This window comes from Geotrypetes seraphini, chromosome 8, assembly GCF_902459505.1.
Source record: "Geotrypetes seraphini chromosome 8, aGeoSer1.1, whole genome shotgun sequence".
NCBI classification, from domain to species: Eukaryota; Metazoa; Chordata; class Amphibia; order Gymnophiona; family Dermophiidae; genus Geotrypetes; species Geotrypetes seraphini.
The window spans coordinates 7,265,804-7,285,632 of NC_047091.1; the positions used below are offsets into that span (position 1 = coordinate 7,265,804).

The window sequence follows — 19,829 nt, forward strand, 5'->3', positions numbered from 1 at the left end:
TGAGAAAGATTGTCCAGGTCAGGAGGTTCTTCAACACTTGCAATGTAATTTACAAAAGGCTTGCTAAATACAGATCCTTTTGTAAAATACACATAAAGACGCACAAATATGTGTATTTAATGGCACATAAAGCCCACAGAGCAGCATCACACAGAATTTTGTATAGTGAGAAATGTTCCTACCTTCCCATGTGAACACCACCATTTAGACAAATAAGTAGGTTTTTGCAAAACTGTTGGGGAAATTCTAGATATGGGGGCTAACCTTAGGCCAACCAAACAAGCAAAGAGAAAATCTTGCCATACTGTAGTAATAGACCAAAGGAAAGGCAGGAGCGATGTCCTCTCAATCAAATAGTATTTATTCTTTAAAATGCATATTGTCCCCACATGGATCCAGGTTTTGGCATACGGATATGCCTTCTTCAGGGGACTCTGTAAGCCAGCCAGCAGCACAGCGGGAATGTTCTAGAAGAGTCACCCTGGCACCAATAGAAGACACCTATGCCGCTTGAGAAGGCTATCTGAAAAAGGAAAGAGGGGCAGTAGAGACCAAGCTTAGCTGCAACTCTCAGTTCCTTTAAACAATTAGGTCCTAAATCATTTCTTCTTCTGCCTCTAAGCTTTCAGGATAAGCACTTTCAAAGTCCATAGGCTCTACCTCTTCAGCGGCTGCAATATTCTCCTCTGAATACTGGACATCTGTTCCTCTAGGGCTTTTCCCTCTGGACAGCTTACAGCAGGATTCAAATAATATCTGGACCCACCAAGCACAGGCTGCACAGATCGCTTGGGCAGAGGGAAGGTAGGCAGGAAGCCCGTCCCTGTTCTCAGAACTAGCTGAATAAGGAGGCTTGGCGAGTCCAGATATTATTTGAAACCTGCTGTAAGCTGTCCAGGAGTTTAAAATGTTTGAGAGACGTCTGGTTTAGAGGGAACAGTGCCAGAGAGGTAAATATTATTCCCTGTTCAAACTCTTTTCCAAACTACAGTCCCACATGAGCAGTCAGCTGACTTGGAGCAAATATAAGCGCTGATGGGGGAAATATTTTAGATGTGCATTCATTTGCAAAATAGAAAATGCACATGTTCCCTTCAGCTCTTTGCACGCCACTTTCAAATATGCGCAAATACTGCCTCTTCTACAATCATCACTTACATGTGACATGAAGTCTCTCTAAAATCAATTCCTTTAGGGGACCCACAAACAAATTGTCTATGACTCGGCGGTACAAATATTTTCTAAAGCCACAGAAGTCCCATTTTCAAATCATTCGGTAAAATCTTACCTGACCATGCAATCTGTTTCCAAAATATTTGATGACTTAAAAAGCTACTTCCGATTATGTAATTTGCAGTTTGGGTATTATTCTGTTATTAATATTGATTGTAATTCACCAGAATATACTGGGCATCTTTAGTTGTAATATGCTAAAAACCACAAGGTATTGCCTAGGAAGTTTTTCCCAGACCTATATGGATCCTAAAATGTTGCGCTTCTCATATTGCATGAAATAAAAGATGAGGGATCTCTCATCCGCTACCCCTCTGAATAGGGTTTCTGGACACCTTTGGTGGCTGAATGCTCTGGTGGTGAGGATGGGGTCTTATCCTGATCTCCTTCTAGAAATTACTTTTTCGGTTTCCCGAGAGCTTTGGATCTCACCAAATGCTCTTTTCTCCTCCTCATTCTGCAACTTTTGCTTTCTTAAAGAAAGTCATGATCTAAAAAGCTTATTGGGTTCTGCGGCTCACCTTTCATTTCCCTTAAATGCAAAAATCTTGCTGTTCTCCTTCTCCTCTGTTGTAAATTGATGAGCGATTACAGAAATGTTCTCCTCTGCCACTTTTTGAGAGATCAGTTTATCTTGCTTCTTCCAATTCTGTTCCTTTTTTTATCCACTAAAATCTGTCTTTGGCTGTCCAAAATCTAAAAGGCAGCAGTCTTTTTTTTCTGATTTACTGTTAATATTAAATTGTCTTTAATTCTTCTTTATCTTTCTTTATAAATTGTTTCTGTTTCTTTTTATCTTCCATTGGAACTCTGTTAAATATATCAATCCTCCCATAGGAAGTCTTTAGAATATTTAATTCTTTAAAAAATGAATCCAATCAAAAGAAAATATTACTGAGGTTTCCTTTTCCCTATCCCCCTCCGCCCAAGTCACTGGATTAAAATTCCGTGGTGCTGATTTGGGTAATTTCTGATTGAAGTTCATCTTCCACCCTGCAGCGGGAACTGCGTTGGCGGTTGTCCATGCCTAGTCATACCGGCTTGTTCATGACCTCTGACGGGGTGCAGGTGGACACCCGCTCCCTTGTAGCATTCTTAGCCCGGGTGAAACTATTCTGTTCTATGCTTGAGCGGAAGGGTAGGCAGAACTCTCGGAAACATCTCTTGAAATTCTCATCAAGGAACGCATAAAGGACAGGGTTGAGGCTGCTGTTGGTGTAGCCCAGGGCAATGCAGAAGTGCCAGCTGGCGACCACAAAGGGATTCTTTTTATCAATGTCCACCAGAGTCCAGACGATGACAAAGATGTGGATGGGGGTCCAGCAGATGATGAAGGCTGCCACAACCACCAGCACCATCCGGGTGATTCTGCGCAAGTTACGGTCTTTTTCCTTGGAACCTGAGAGGAGACGCACGCTCTTGAGACGGAGGATCATCAGGCCGTAGCAGACTGTGATTACCAGGACGGGCACCACGAAGGCAAAGATGAAAACGCAGATCTTGGTCACCGTGTCCCAGTACCAGTCGGGGCTGGGAAACTGGAGGGTACAGATGATCGTTCCAGCTGCGAGAGAGGAAACAAAAAAGACTTCCTTGAACATAAGAACATCCATGTTGGGGAGTGGGGCTCCATCTGTTCCAGAATCTGATGCGCCATAGTGGCTAATAATTGGTGCTTGCTGGAAGCCTAAAACGGGTAAGACATGTAGAGTGATCAAGCCCTCTCAAAACCTCCCAGTTTCCAGCAGCCACAATTTATAGAAACTCCTTCACTTCAACTCTCTCTTTGCGAAAAGAAGTTGAAATAAGTAACATGCCTCTTTTTAAGTGGAGGTGGCAAAGTTGTCTTGGACATGACTCTTTATCGAAAATCATTTTAAAATCAAGATGTCTCTGAATCTAGAGATGTTTACTTTCTGTTACTGGAAAGTTCATCGCTCACTTTCACAGCTGTTCAATGGTGTAAGGCAGTGTTTCTCAATTCGGTCTTGGAGTACCCCTTTGCCAGTCAGGTTTTCAGGATAGCCACAATGAATATGCATGAAACAAATTTGTGTATAATGGAGGCAGTGTATGCAAATCAAGTTTATGCATATTCATTGTGGATATCCTGAAAACCTGACAGGCAAGGGGGTACTCCAGGACTGAGTTGAGAAACTCTGGTGTAAGGTAGTGATTGTAGCAGAGATGGATGGAAGTGGGTGGGCCTGGGGGGCAGGTCTAGGGTTTCAGATTTTACTACAGTAAAATCTGGCAACCATACCTAACCTCACCCAACTTTGGGTGTGAGGACTTACACTTGCTATAACATGGCATAAATCCTAGTGCACAAGTTGGACAGATAACCTTACTATTTTATAACACTGTACCTATATTTGGGGGGGGGGTGTCCTTGACCTGCCCATGCTCCTCCCATGACCACACCACTTTTGGGGGCCACACAAGATAATTTAGGGGAGATTCTAGAAACGGCACCTAAATGTAAGTGCCAGTAGGTGCCTTATAAGCGCCATTTAAAACAGCAACGAATAACACCATGAAAGCGCCTACTGGCACCTAAATAATATGTACCAGAATCATGCCTACATAGGTGCTTTAGGACACTAAATGCCACTATGGGTGTGGCTAACACCAGAAGTAGCATTAGGCGTCCTAAAAAGCCTATGTAGGCGTGATTCATGACAAAGATAGGCGCCATAAATGTAGGCCCAGAAAACGCTGGCCTACATTTCCGGTGCCTATCTTTTACGGAGGCACGGTTCTCTATAGGGCGCCATTGCATGACTAACATGTGAGCAGCAGCCACTGATATCGGCGCCTGATAGAGAATCCAGGCCTTTATGCACACGGTGTTATAGAAAAGCACACAGGAAGATTGGCACGCAAATCCAAATTCGTGTCAATTAACATCAATAACTGACATCTCGTTAACTCATGAATTTGCATCCACATCTGCCCCGCACACTCAGATTCTGGCGCCCAATTTTGAGGAGCCCTCTATAGAATCTGGAGGCAAGTCAGTGAGATTTTTAGGAAATCCACAATGAATATGCATGAGGTCTCCTACATATTCACTGAGGATATCTTGAAAACTAGACTGGTAGGTTTGTCCTTTGATTTAGAGGATGGAAGAGGAAAAAGTGGATCTCCTCCTACCCTTGTCCGTCTTGGTAACTGCCATGACCATAATTGGGACACCAATAATGGAGGAGAGAATCCAGATGCAGACATTGATGACCTTGGCCTTCATGGGTGTGCGGAAGTCCAGCGCCTTGACAGGGTGGCAGACGGCCACATAGCGGTCCACGCTCATCATGGTGAGGGTGAAGATGCTGGTGAACATGTTGTAGTAGTCAATGGACAGGACCACCTTGCAGAGATGCTCCCCAAAGGGCCACGTCTCCATGAGGTATTTGGCACTCTGGAACGGCAAGGTGCTGGTTGCCAGGGCATCAGCCAGTGCCAGATTGAAGATGTAAATGTTGGTGGCAGTCTTCATTTTGGTGTATCTGTCAACACAATTTTTAAAATAAGCACGTCATTTCATATAATCAATCAGATTTTATGTTTTCATTTTCATTTTTAATTCTCTTTATTAGCATTTTAATATAACAATACAAACATCCAAAGAAAATACAGGTCATATACCATGTTTGAAAAATGATGGTACACACAATCTTGACCAAAGTAAAATAGGCACATAGAGGCACAAACCAGTAAGTAAAATCATGCCTACTACCAAGTCCAAAAAACAGTGTAACAAAACAACCGTAAAGTAAGGATTTGCATATTGATATATCGTCTGCAACAAAATCAAATACTACAATTTCACATGAGTGAACAGTTAGATAACAAAGTACAAATACCTTATGATAAGGAGGAGAACAAATAAAGCTGGAACCAGTAATAGCCGAAAAACCATCAGCCAAAGGCAACCAAATCTCGATTTTGTATCTGACAAGAGAATTCTTAGTCGCCAAATATTCATAATGCGTCATCATAACAGTGGCACACCAAAATGTAGCATTAAGTAGGTTAGCGGACTTCCAATTAGACAAGATCATTTGAATCGTTAACGCAATTAACATGTCCAACAACTTTTTCTGATCCTTAGTGAACGCATCAGGTAAAACCAAAAGATCTAAAAATAATTATGTCAAATGTTGGAACAGAAGAGATAGGAAGAAGCTTGCATATAAGTTTCTGTAAGGAGATTTATGTTTTAAGTGAACGTATTGTCTGTCGATAGCTTTTTAATTTTTATAAAACATCTTTTTCAAAAATTCTACAGAGTTCTTTAACATATTGGCACTTGTCAGCAGGGGACAGGGTTTTTTTTTTCAACGCTAAAGAATTAAATTAACGGCAGGGGGAATTATAGCAAGGATTTGGGTCAATATTTGTTAGCGTTTAAGCTGAGACCTCCTGCAAGTTGCCTGTGGAACTCTATAGCCCACAAATTACCTGTGACTTAGTTTAACTCTTAAGATCACAAGGTTGCATGCTCTTGATTAATGCACTCTGATTGGCTGAAAGTGAAGAGGCTGTCTTGCATAAACAATCACCAACCCTGCCTCCGTGCACTCACGCAACAAGGGATGCATTATGCCTAGGACAAACTGTGTATTAATCAAAATTAATGCAATCCCCGGGTTTTTTAACAGCTAATTGAAATAAATTAACTTAGTAGGTCACCCTTGGAGTGTGTGTGGGTTGAAATCTCACGAAACACCTCCGTGTTGGTTAGTTCCTCAGAAAGCTACACAAAGTTCTTCTCATTTTAATTGCTTTACTCAGCTTTCTGGTGAATGCACTTCCTTCTGTAAGTCATGTACAAAAAACCCCCCATTTATTCGGTATTTCTACATATATAGGTACAGATTTATATTCATCTGGTGGAAATCCTGATGCCGTGCTTCCCAGGGAACAGATCCAGAGCAAGCTCCGAAGAGCTGATAGACTAGAGAATAGGAGTGGGTTTGAGAAATGCTGGGGAAAGAAGCCAAAGACAGAAGGACCTCAACTCCTTTTGTTCAGGACTTGGCTCAGGTTTGACGATGGTTTCAGCCAGAACGGGGACATTCTGAGCTGGTTTGTTCCTTCATGGGAGGCATTTCAGAGTACAATTGCATCGCAAATAGGCACAAAAATTATTTGCATTTGGTATTATTTTTAATTTTTCCAGTTGATATTCTGCTAGTGGTAGCCTTCCTCGGGGGTCCTTATTAATATGTACCAGTAATTATATTATTCATATGAAGAACACTATCATGATATATGTATCACTGAACGAATAGACTTGCTACCAATGATATAAAGAATATCCTGAGTATTCTGTAAAGGTCATCTCACATAGAGTGCCCGTTACAGAATACTAGCGTAGCGTGGATCATCTTGGCTCCCAATGCCATTTACTGAGTTTCCCCCCATTAGACCGTAGGGTTTTCTTTAACTAAGATGGCCGCCCTCCAATCACCATTTGGTTGTTCAAGCAATGGTACATTTTTTAATGGAACAAAGACATCTGAAAATTAGCAAAATACCTGAGAGACCTACAATTGAGGACTTGAGCGTTCATTTTGTATGCTTTGCAGTTAACTGTTCTGTCCTATTAACTGAAGCAATTGACTTCTGCTGTTACAGCCCTGGGAGACTGCTCTAAGGGGCTGGAAATGAGAAAGACGGCTGCAAAAGGTTCTTTCAAGACAGAAGAAAGAGAAACGTTAATAAAGGCAAAAGTAACTTCCTTGAGCAACTTTAATTTTCAAGGTAATATTTTTCAGTGTGCAAAAGCACACATGAAGCCATTTGGAAATGTGTTACTCATGTAGCCCGCTGTTCTAATTTACTTTCTTTGGTGCCTAATTATCTCTCACTTCAACTAGGAAATCATCTGAGGCTTCATTTTGCAAGTTTGCTGGTGGCGAAAGAGGATGTGTGGATGAGGGCAATGGGAAAGAAGCAATAAGAAGGTGCCGGGAGATCTCAAATAGTTCACAAAAATTAGATTACTGCACCCAGGGGGAATTCTGGGAAGTACAGATCAGAGAAGCCTTATGTTAGCTTCTGCTTGCTAGCGTGAGCAGAAGAAATGTTTGAACGATAGGTTGTACAGCACACAGGGCTACATTTAAGAGTTTGGCGCCCATGGGCAGGACTGGAGAGTGAGATATTGGAAAGGTTAGGGATTTTCTTATGTGGACGATATCTTTGTGTAGCCAGAGACTCTTTTGAGGCCACCCTACACGACCTAGTAAGGACCATAGAGGTCCTGAGCAGGTGGATACAAAAGAACTTTCTCAAACTTAATAAATAGAAGACCAAAGTGCTTTGGTTTGAGGACTATAACTCACTTCCATGTAAAGATCTGGTACTGTCCACTGGCGAGATCCTCATAATTGAAAAAAAACTTTGGAAATCCTAGGCTTCACCCTCGACTATCAATTGACCTCAAAGATCAGATCAACTCCCTAGTCAAAAAATTCTTCTTCAGACTACGACAACTAAGAACAATATGACCTCTCTTATAATAATAATAATAATAATAATTTTATTTTTGTATACCGACATACACAGGGAGTTCTAGGCGGTTCAGAACAGTTAAATGCAGTACAAACAGTGTAGTTGGAATTGAAGAACATAACAAAGCAATCGTAGAGTCAAACAAGTTATACGTCTATAATTTAAATGAAGGGAAAAAAAGGTACATACACGCCAATAGGAGGGAGCAACAATCTTAAAAGAATGGGAAGTGATAGCGATGGAGAACGTTAAGGTTTTGGTCTGTTGAAAAGTTGAGTTTTAATCTGTTTTCTAAAATTGAGATAAGAAGAGGCATCAAGCACCATTTGGGCAAGCCATGAGTTTAGTTTGGCCGCTTGAAAAGAGAAGGTCCTTTCGAAGAATCTTTTAAGATGACACGATTTCAGTGAGGGAAAAGCGAACAGGTTTATTCTGCGGGAGCTCTTATTGTTGTAATTCAGGTTGAAGTGGGGGGTAAAGATAATCCGGTGACAGACCAAATATTGTTTTGTAGCAGAATCATGAGAACTTAAAAAGGACTCTGGATTCGAACGGCAGCCAGTGCGGCTTGTGGTAGAAAGGGGTTATGTGTTCCCATTTCTTCAGGCCAAAGATGAGACGGACGGCAGTGTTTTGGACCAACCTCAACTTCCTGTTGTACACGCATTGTCAAATACTTCAATGCGTATGACAGTTTAAAATTAGGAGACAAACGATAAAACAATTTTATACAAATAAAAGTACAGCATATACGTACAAATAATTACTGGAAAAGAGGGTGAACTACAATCTTTAAAGAAAATAAAGATGCATTTAGGGAAAAACCCTCTGGAGGGTAATAAAAATAATCTTGAAAGCATGGCTAAGCCTAGAGGAGAAAGTAAAGGAGATTGCGACCTATCCGTAAAGTCTGATTAAAATTAATTAAGCATTAATGATAGAAGAATGATGCTATCTATGTCTCAAATGCGTCCCTATACAAGTTACTTTTTAAAGAGCTTTTAAATTTTTCTAGTGAGGATTCACCACGTAAGTAAATTGGTAAATTGTTCCAGATCTGGGGTGCTATAACCGAAGATAGTAGATCTCCCAGTACCTATTACTTTTAAAGAAGGGATAGTCCGCAGATGTTGTTCTGTTGATCTGAGTGTCCTGACTGGAAAATATGGTACCAGAAAACGATCCAGAAATATTGGTGCGTTAGTTTGTCAGTGCGATTTTATAAATTATTCTATGCGAGATTGGTAGCCAGTGTGCTTTTTGTAACAGAGCTGTGACATGATCATATTTTTTGGAATTGGTAACAATTTTTATTGCTGTATTTTATATACTTTGCAGTCTTCTTATTTCTTTCTGGGTTGTACCATGATACAATGTATTGCAATAATCAAGCCTAGAAATGACCAAAAGGGTGAATGAGAATGTTAAGATCATCTAGTTTTAAGACTTTTGATAAGGATCTGATAAGACGTAACTTTTAGGAAACAGTTTTTAACCACTGAACTAATCTGATCATGATTTACAGGTGCATCCACTCTGCGGCTCCTCAGTCTCTCTCCTCTGTTATATCTCCCTATACTCCTCCCCGGGAACTCCATTCATCAGTTGTGTCTTATCTGTACCCTTCTCTTCTACTGCCAACTCCAGACTCCGTCCTTTCTATCTCACCGCACCATATGCCTGGAACAGACTGCCTAAGTCAGTATGTCAAACTCCATCTCTGGCAGTGCTCAAATCTAGGCTAAAAGCCCACTTTTTCAAGGATGCTTTTAACTCCTAACGCTTACCCGATGTCTGCTTTATCATTCCCTTTGTGAGAAATTCCCTAGCCCCTGTTTGTCCCATTTGTCTGTTTTGATTAGATTGCAAGCTCTATCGAGCGGGGATTGTCTCTTAACTGTGCATATCTGGCAGCGCTGTAGAAATGATAGCAGTGGTAGTGGTAGGATGTGAGGATTTATACCGACTGAACTCTGATATAAATCCTTGTTCCTAAATTAGATATGGATAGCCTACATTCTCTAATACTGTGTGCATCTGTAGTGAATGCCCCTGACCAACTCATATCCCTCCTATGATCATAAGAACATAAGCAATGCCTCCGCTGGGTTAGACCTGAGGTCCATCGTGCCCAGCAGTCCACTCACGTGGCGGCCCAACAGGTCCAGGACCTGTGCAGTAATCCTCTATCTATACCCCTCTATCCCCTTTTCCAGCAGGAAATTGTCCAATCCTTTCTTGAACCCCAGTACCGTACTCTGCCCTATTATGCCCTCTGGAAGCGCATTCCAGGTGTCCACCACACGTTGGGTAAAGAAGAACCTCCTAGCATTGGTTTTGAATCTGTCCCCTTTCAACTTTTCCGAGTGTCCTCTTGTTCTTATATTTTTTGAAAGTTTGAAGAATCTGTCCCTCTCTACTCTCTCTATGCCCTTCATGATCTTGTAAGTCTCTATCATATCCCCTCTTCACCCCTTTTCAGTTATCTGCATATACACACGCATGTTTATAGAATGGCACCTAGCAATTTGTGATTATAAATTCAAATTTTTGCCAATTAGCACTAATAATTGATTGTTGACACCCATTTAATGGCGCTAATTGGCTCATTATAGAATTTTGGGGTAAATCCCTTCCGCCCAATGTGTGGCGGTGGCCAAAAAAGCAAACAGGATGCTAGGAATTATTAAAAAAGGGATGGTTAACAAGACTAAGAATGTTATAAGGCCCCTGTATCGCTCCATGGTGCGACCTCATCTGGAGTATTGCGTTCAATTCTGGTCTCCGTATCTCAAGAAAGATATAACAGCAATAGAAAAAGTTCAAATAAGAGCGACCAAGATGATAAAGGGGATGGAACTCCTCTCGTATGAGGAAAGACTAAAATGGTTAGGGCTCTTCAGCTTGGAAAAAAGACGACTGAGGGGAGATATGGTTGAAGTCTACAAAATCCTGAATGGGTACAAGTGGATCGATTTTTCACTCCGTCAAAAATTACAAAGACTAGGGGACATTCAATGAAGTTACATTGAAATACTTTTAAAACAGTGGTCCCAAATTCAAACCCTTTGCGAGGCCACATTTTGGATTAGTAGGTACTTGGAGGGCCGCAAAAAAAATAGTTAAAGTCTTATTAAAGAAATGACAATTTTGCAAGAGGTAAAACTCTATAGTTTATAAAACTTTCCTTTAACAGTTAAAAGGAAAGATATATAAACTATAAAGAGTTTTACCTCATGCAAAATTGTCATTTCTTTAATAAGACATTAACTATTTTTTCTGCAGCCCTCACATATAAAGTTTAATATCTTTTCTTTCTCAAAACTGGCACATTTCAATCACTATATTGAAAATAAAATCATTTTCCCTACCTTTGTTGTCTGGTGACTTTATTTTTCTGTGCTTTCAACTATGTTTCCAGGGCCTTCTTGTCCTTTGACTCTTTTTCTCTCCGTCTTCACTTTCTGCCTTGCATCCATCTTTGGCATTAACTTAATGTTCAATTTTTCTGCTTTCTTTTCAAAATCTACGTTTCCATGTCTTCCCTTCCCTTCCCATCTCTCTCTTCTTCCGTCCTATTTCCATGGTCTGGCATCTCTTTCCTTCCTTTCTCTTCCTCCCTCCTTCCTTCCTTTCCCCTGGTCTGGCATCTGTCTCCTTCCCTTCCCCCATGCCCTGGCATCTCCCCCTCCCCCTCCATGGTCTGATATCTCCTTTCCTTCCCTCCCTCCCATGAACTTAGCTTCTTCTCTTGTTCCTCTCCTCTCCCTTCTCCTTCCTTCCCTCTCTTTCCCCAGTTGGGTGCAGCAGCAACAGAAGCAGCATTTCCCTTCCCCCTTTCCTGAGCAGGAGAGGCATTTCTCTTCCCCTTTCCCTTCCTCTCCCTTTCCCTGTACAGCAGCAGCAGCAGCAGCAGCATTTCCCTAGGGTCCCCCTTTCCTATGTAGCAGAAGCATTTCTCTTTCTCCTTCCCTTCCGTTCTCTTCCTTGTGGAGCAGCAGCGTGTCTGCCTGGCTTGTTCCGTTCAAAGCTGCAGGTGGCGGCTCCTTGCGAGATCCGCGCCTGCGTCTGAAGCCTCTCTGATGTTGTGATGTCAGAGAGGCTTCCGATGCAGGAGTGGATAGCGAGAGGAGCCGCCAACCTGCGGCTTTGAACGGAACGAGCCGGCCAGACACGCTGCTGCTCCAAAAGGAAGGGAAAGGGGAAGATAAATGCTGTTGATTGCGTCCAGACCGCGGGCCGCAAATAAAACCTGGAGAGCCACATGCGGCCCGCGGGCTGCTTGTTTGAGATCGCTGTTTTAAAACCAATAGGAGGAAAATTTTTTCACTCAGAGAATGGTTAAACTCTTGAACGCATTGCCAGAGGTTGGGGTATGAGCGGATAGCGTAGCTAGTTCTAAGAAAGGTTTGGACAAGTTCCTGGAGGAAAAGTCCATAGTCTATTATAGAGGAAGCCACTTCTTGCCCTGGATCAGTAGAATGGAATATTGCTAGTCCTTGGGTTTTGGCCAGGTACTAATGACCTGGATTGGCCACCATGAGAACGGGCTACTAAGCTTAAAGGATGATTAATCTGACCCAGTAAGGATATTCTCATGTTCTTAAAACTTAACAAAATCAGTGCTGCAGGTTCCATAATGCATTAGGACAGAGTTATCAGAAATCTAGAACTGACCTAAAATCTCTTTCTTGGAAATGGGTAACTTGGCGGCTTTATTGGAAGGAGGTGGTGTGGGTATATGACCCCAAAATAAGTAGGAATATGTCATCTTCAGTCCAAATATTTAATGCCTTCCAAATCTGGTACCCTAGGCAGTGGCCTTTCCTGTCTATGCATAAGTCCATCTTAACTGTATGCTTATCTGAGTTGTATGAACAAATAATCTCTGTTAAAAAAAGCCAAAAAGGCAATTAGAAAACAGCAAGGCAAGGGGTCTACTAGGTCCAATATGGAGGAAGAAGAAGTAGACCTTAGAATCACAATCAAAGTCTTTATTTGTATATACAAAGTACCAGGGATTAAAAGCTGATGTTTCACCATACATAAGGGCAATGGAACCAGTAGATGTATAAACCACAAACTTCACCAACTGGTAAGCAATGTTTCCTCTCCTGGGTCAGAATGGTCTGCTTCTTCTTCTTTCTCCAAAATGGCAGTCGGGTAGGCATGCCTTGGTGGACAAGATTATATTAGATACTGAGCAATGGTGTCCTCCAGATGGATTGTTTGGAGGGTCCTGAGGTTAACATGGATGGGCACTAATCCATGCAGCAGATATTGACACTACCTCTAGCTCTTCCCTCATTGGTCTGTGCCACTGCTGCCAACTGAGGGGGGAACGGGGGGCTGACTCAAAAGTGAGAGAGGACCATGAGCCACCAAAGCCCACCTGTGGCTATGGCTCTGGTATTGAGAAAGAAGAGAACCAGAACCAAATTGGTCAAATGAAAAACATAGCTTCCTGGATGACAAATCTTTCCACACAGCTAGTTCACAGGTAAACTATAGTCAAAGGCAAGTATGCCGAAGGCCAACTCTAGTGAGTTGATGACTTTAAGAACATAAGAATAGCCTTACTGGGCAAGACCAATGGTTTATCAAACCCAGTAGTAGCCCATCCTCACGGTAGCCAATCCAGGTCACTAGTACCTGGTCAAAACCTAAACATTAGGATGTAGCGGTATATAAGAAATAAATTACATTACATTACATTACATTACATTAGCAACATTCCAGAATCTCAAGGAGTAAGCAAGATTCTGGAACCCCAATGAGAGCAACATTCCAGAGCTGAGATTGTGATGTCATAATGCCTCATTTCACAGTGCCTCAGAGCCAACCTCATCAGTGATGTCACAATGGCTTAATTGTCCTATACTTGGCTCACATAAGAAAATAAGAATAATGGGTCAGCCCAATGATCCATCTTGCTCAGTAGCCCGTCCTCACAGTGGCCAATCCAGGTCACTAGTACCTGGCAAAAACCCCAAACAGTAGCAACAAATGAGCACGCAGACAGACTGGAAGTTAATAATGGCTGACCTTGGACCTATGTGCTGTGCATGTAGAGACAGTCTAGTATAATACACAGCTTGCAGTTATTAGCTGAATTCCACACCCCACTGGCATTTCAATCACCAGTCAATTAGCAAGCAGTTAGCATGTTCTAACCATGCAAAAGGTTACACAGTTATCAGCTACTGCATTCCATTTGCAAACCCTGTTGGACTGACTGAACCACGGAGTGAGAGACACTGCCCTGGAGACCTGAGCTGCCGGATCGTCAAATGAGAGCCAGCTGGCTGGCTACTATTCTTCTAGTGCGGTGGAGCACGCCACCTGCCACCCGGAGAAGTAAAACTGCAAACAGCCAGCCAGGCAAAGCACTTTTGCTTGAGGAACTGCAGTGGTGCAAACCTAGCCTCTCCGTAACCCAAAATGGCATTACGTGTAAAGGGATATGCCAAACCCTCTGCGCTGTCCTAAAGCTGAAAATTATTACATTATACCAAGGACAGATTTCTCCCTATGCCTTTGTTAGCTTTTCACATTAATATCGCTTGTGTATCGTACATCCCTTTAATGAAGAGACTTGCTTTACTAAGTTGTAGCCCCACAGACAAATAATGAGACAACAGATCTGCAAATTAGGCCCAAAGAGGCACTTAATATTATAGGAAGCCTGTCCTCATAGCAAAATAGTAATTGAGATCCATAGGAATGAGATCATCAACAAGACAAGAGAGAGGGGATATGATTGAGACATTTAAATATTTCCATGGCATAGATGCACTTGAGGTAGGTCTCTTGCAACTGAAAGGAAGCTCTGGAATAGGGTTACCAAACGTCTGGATTTCCCCAGACATGTTCCCCTTTTGAGGACACATCCGGGGGTCCGGATGGCTTTTCAAAACCCGGCACTTTGTCCTGGTTTTGAAAAGCCCCCTCAAATCGTGTCTGATGAGAGCAGGCAGCAGGGGTGGGGGTTAGGGGGGGTGGTAGGGTGGGACTGGGGGGCGGGATTAGGGCATTACAGGGCGGGGATGGGTGTAACTGGGTAGGCCTGGGGGCTGGTCTAGGGGTCTGGATTTTCCCATTGGAAAATCTGGCAACCCTACTCTGGAATGAGAGGGCATAAGATGAAGTTCAAGGGGAGCCAGGCTCAAAAGTAGCCTAAGGAAATACTTCTAGTGGAAAGGGCGGTAGATGCGTAAAATGGCTTCCTGGTGGAGAAGGTGAAGATGAGGATTGTGTCTGAATTCAACAAAGCATGGGACAGGCATATGGGACCTCTTAGGGGAAGGAGGAAATAGCAGATGATATGGATGGCCCATATGATCTTTATCTGCCCTCATCTCCTAGGCTTCTGTATAACATGTTTTTTTTTTTTTATATATATATATAAGGCCTGATACCCTGAATAGGCCTCTTTAAAATTTTACTAAGGTTGGATTGCCTAAATCAGGGGTGTCAAACTCAGTCACATTAAGGGGCTGAAATCCAAAACACAGGCTAAGTTGCGGGCCAGACCCCGCCCATTCTCCCCCGAAACCCCGCCCCCATAATACACTTCTCCCTCCGTATTCGCTGTGATAGGGGATTAAGAGAACCGCAAATAGAGAAAAACCGCGAATAACTTTTTCGTATGTTATTCGCTGTTTTCTATGAAAAACCATCGTGAATATAGCGAAACCGCGAATAACATGGTGGGAGACCTGGCCTGTTCCTGAAGGAGAGGCAAAACACGGTGAAGAAAGCGCTGGGAATCAGCGATTTTCACTGTAAACGCTTGGAATCAGCGATTTCTCTATGCAAGTTGATGTAATTTGGGGGGAGGAGCCAGCAAGCTAAAAACCGTGAATAATCGAAACCGCAAATGCTGAGACCGTGAATACGGAGGGAGAAGTATAGTAATAATTGTAATACCATTTTTTCCATTCATTTTTCATATATATACACAATATAATCTTATTAACAACACATAATGGTTAACCACAAAATTAAACTACACAAAAGCACACTGTATGCTTCTCAACATTCATTCCTACCAGAACACAGATAAATGTGGGACCAAAAACAAAAAAGTACTAATATATACACAGGAAACCCTAAGATTCAAGACTCTGCATGCAGTACAACCCCCAGAGAAACAGAAATAAATGCATTTCTTCCTGAACATTGCAAAATATAGACAACAGATTAAAATGCTCAAAATTGACACAATTCAATCACTAAATTGAAAATAAAATAATTCCCCCTACCTTTGTTGTTTTCCTCCCTCCATGCTGTGCCTCAATAGGGATCTCCCTATAATCTTATCTTCTGGCCGGCTCCCGCCTGGTCATTTTATGTGGCCCGCAGTGCGATGCGGCGTTTTCATTGCCACCGCCGGTGTTATCTTCTGGCCAGTTTCTCCTCCTCACTACCGCAGTGTGCACAAAGCCATGGACAACAGTTCCTCGCACATCCCACGCCTCTTCTGGAAGCATTCTTTCCGATGTTGTGATGTCATAGAGAAGTCTTCCAGTTCAGGTGCAGGACGTGCGTAGAAGCCGCAGCCACCGCCCGCGGCTTTGTGCACACTGCAGCAGTGAGGAGGAGGAAGCAATGGGGGGCGGCAATGAAAACGCTGCATTGCACCGCGGACTGCACAAAAGTGCCAGGCGGGCCGGATTCGGCCCACGGGCCTTGAGTTTGACACCTGTGGCCTAAATTTATACTCAAAAACTTTCACTAAATTTCTAAATTTAGGGGCATAAAAAGCGGTTGGCAAGAGAGGTGAATTTAGGGAGGTGAAGATGATAGGTGTTCAGTCCTGACTTTTAACACTAGGCTCATAAATTAGATTCATAAATCTAGACAAATGAATGGCAAGCCTAAATTAATAAGCCTAACTTTTAAGAAGATATATTTTCAACTAGAATTTGGCTGAAAACAGAGCACAAATAAGGACCGTTGCAATGCTGCCTTGGCAAATGCACCAAAGCCCATTCAATTCCTACAGGCTTTGGAGCATTTACCGTGGCCGCGTCGCTACCACGGCTTTATAAAAGGGGCCCTAACTTAGTTGGATAAATATAGGAGCTCAGCCTTTTTTGAACATCAGTCCCACAGGTCCTTTATTTTCATTCTTAGCTTTCCCTCTAGATTAAGAGCCACTCAGCTACGCTATGTCAAGAAATTCATACACTCTCCCCCAGATTCTATACCGGCGCTTTGGGTTGTTGCATGTGCAAATCTGGACACTTGCCCTATTTACGTGTGCAACGCAATTGATTAAGGATGCAATCAGCACCGATAATGGACCACTAACAAGTAATTGTCAGCAATAATTAGAATTTACGCATGCATCTCTTTTAGGTGTATTCTACAAAATCCTGAGAGGAGTAGAACGGGTACAAGGGGATCGATTTTTCATTCCGTCAAAAATTGCAAAGACTAGCGGACACCCGATGAAGTTACAGGGAAATACTTTTAAAACCAATAGAAGGAAATATTTTTTCACTCAGAGAAGCTCTGGAACGCGTTGCCAGAGGATCTGGTAAGAGCAGATAGTGTAGCTGTTTTTAAGAAAGGTTTGGACAAGTTCCTGGAGGAAAAGTCCATAGTCTGTTATTGAGAAAGACATGGGGGAAGCCAGTGCTTGCCCTGGATCAGTAGCATGGAATATTGCTACTCCTTGGGTTTTGGCCAGGTACTAGGGACCTGGATTGACCACCGTGAGAACAGGCTACTGGGCTTGATGGACCATTGGTCTTACCCTGTAAAGCTATTCTTGTTTTTAATCAAGTTGTGGCCTTTTGTTCCCATAATGTTGTTGTTATGGAAGTGTATAATGGGAAGCCTGGCTGTGTGCAGCATGCCTATGTTACATTACTATATGTCAGCCTTCTTTCAGCGTGAGTCATCTGATGTTGATCAGCAGTTTCCTCATCCGTAACTCCATTTCTGCCACATGAATTCTGCTAAGCCTTAATCTGCCTCATTTGAAAGGCAATTTCTAAAACACATCTCAACAAGTACAAATCGATTTGTGTCCACAATGAATTTTACCGCTCCGCACGGCGATGTCAGAAACATTACTGAATTTTATAAATGGTAGGTGAGAACACCGAAGTCATGTTAGAAAGTCTGTTTCTGCCTGGGCCGTGCAGTGTTTTCGAGCCTTCTAGCAGTCAAAAACTGTGATGGTTATGCTTTGCATGGTCTCATTTTTTTAGACTTGTCTTGTTCACACTCCTGGGGGCAGCCATGTTTGATACGAGAAGAGAGGATGACATCACACACACTCTGGGATCTAGCTGGGACTTCTTGTGTGTGTATGTGTGATGTCATATTACTACACTCAAATAGCAAAATAGGTGCAGGTATATTAGGCCCGGTTTTACCTGATACTAGGACACTGGGGACCTTAGACATCTGAGCCAATCAGGCCCTTAGGCCCCTCCCCATGCATCTCAAGATGCACTGGGAAGGCATGCCGCTTTGTAGTGGCGGTGCTGCGAGCCGGAGGGACTGGCCATCCTTTCTACTGTCAACATAATTTAAAGGAACAGAGGAGGTTCGGGGGGGGGGGCATCCAGTGGTGGGAGGGAGTGGGCATCCCTCCTGCCAATTTTTCATAAAGTGGGGAAGAGGAGAGGAGGAGTTGGTTTGGGAGGTCCTGGTGGGGGGTGGGGGGGTCAGTTTAACAGGGTGGGTTCGCGGAAGCAGGAGGGATGTGGGCATCCCTCCTGGCAATTTTTATTGAAGTGCAGTGAGGGGGGTCCTGCTGGGGTGGCGGGGGAGGGGTACAGTTTGGCTGCTGTGGAGGGGTTTCACAGCAGCAGGAGGGAGTGGGCTTTCCTCTCTTTTTTTTTTTGTATGGGACACACACACACACCTGTGCCCATAGGAAAAAAAAAAGAAAAAAGGAAAAAACAGGTAGACCTGTCTGTTTTTTGGGGTCGGTATGGGCTGGTTTTAATATTAATGACCTCGTTTGAATAGTAATGAGGTTGTTTGCATGCCAGAATATTTGAGAATATACGGCCGCACGGAAAACCACACAGTGAGCCGTTTTGAGAATCGGGTCGGTAAATTCCATCGGTTGCTAAACCAGCCGAACAGTTTTAGCGACCATTGGTACAAGATCGGAGAGTTTTGTGCATGTAGCCCTTAGTTGGGAAGTGACTAGGTATAATCAAGAAGGGTATTACAACAAGAACAAAAGAAATTATCCTGCCGTTGTATCGGGCGATGGTGCGTCCGCATCTGGAGTACTGCGTCCAATACTGGTCGCTGTACCTAAAGAAGGATATGGCGATACTCGAGAGGGTTCAGAGGAGAGCGACACGTCTGATAAAAGATTTGGAAAACCTTTCATACGCTGAGAGATTGGAGAAACTGGGTCTCTTTTCCCTGGAGAAGAGGAGACTTAGAGGGGATATGATAGAGACTTACAAGGTCATGAAGGGCATAGAGAGAGTGGAGAGGGACAGAACGAGAGAAAGGGAGACAGAGAGAAATAGGGAGAGACAGAGAGAGAGATAGAAAGAGAGAGAGAAAGGGAGAGAGACAGAAAGACAGAGAGAGAGAGAGAAAGGGAGAGAGAGAAAGAGAAAGAGAGAAAGATAGAAAGAAAAAGGGAGAGAGACAGAAGAGAGAGAGAAAGGGAGAGAGACAGAAATAGAGAGATAGATAGAGAAAGATTGGAGAAACTGGGACTCTTTTCCCTGGAGAAGAGGAGACTTAGAAGGGATATGATAGAGACTTACAAGATCATGAAGGGCATAGAAAGAGTAGAGAGGGACAGGTTCTTCGAACTTTTGAAAAATAAAAGAACGAGAGGGCATTCGGAAAAGTTGAAAGGGGACAGATTCAAAACGAATGCTAGGAAGTTCTTCTTTATCCAGCGTGTGGTGGACACCTGGAATGCGCTTCCAGAGGACGTAATAGGGCAGAGTACGGTACTGGGGTTTAAGAAAGGATTGGACAATTTCCTGCTGGAAAAGGGGATAGAGGGGTGTAGATAGAGGATTACAGCACAGGTCCTGGACCTGTTGGGCCGCCGCACGAGCAGACTGCTGGGC

At 43.0% G+C, this 19,829-nt stretch overlaps 1 protein-coding gene across 1 annotated transcript in view; it reads right to left on the reverse strand.

Moving 5' to 3' along the window:
• Window positions 1–1,321: 1,321 nt before the first annotated feature.
• OPRD1 (opioid receptor delta 1) overlaps window positions 1,322–19,829 on the reverse strand; it is a 51,632-nt gene continuing 33,124 nt past the window's right edge. The window contains exons 2-3 of the mRNA XM_033956397.1: window positions 4,390–4,742; window positions 1,322–2,797 (exon numbers count right to left, since the gene is read on the reverse strand). Of these exons, the coding sequence (XP_033812288.1) occupies window positions 2,265–2,797; window positions 4,390–4,742 (886 nt within the window). The 3' untranslated portion in view covers window positions 1,322–2,264. The remainder of the gene's footprint in view (window positions 2,798–4,389; window positions 4,743–19,829) is intronic.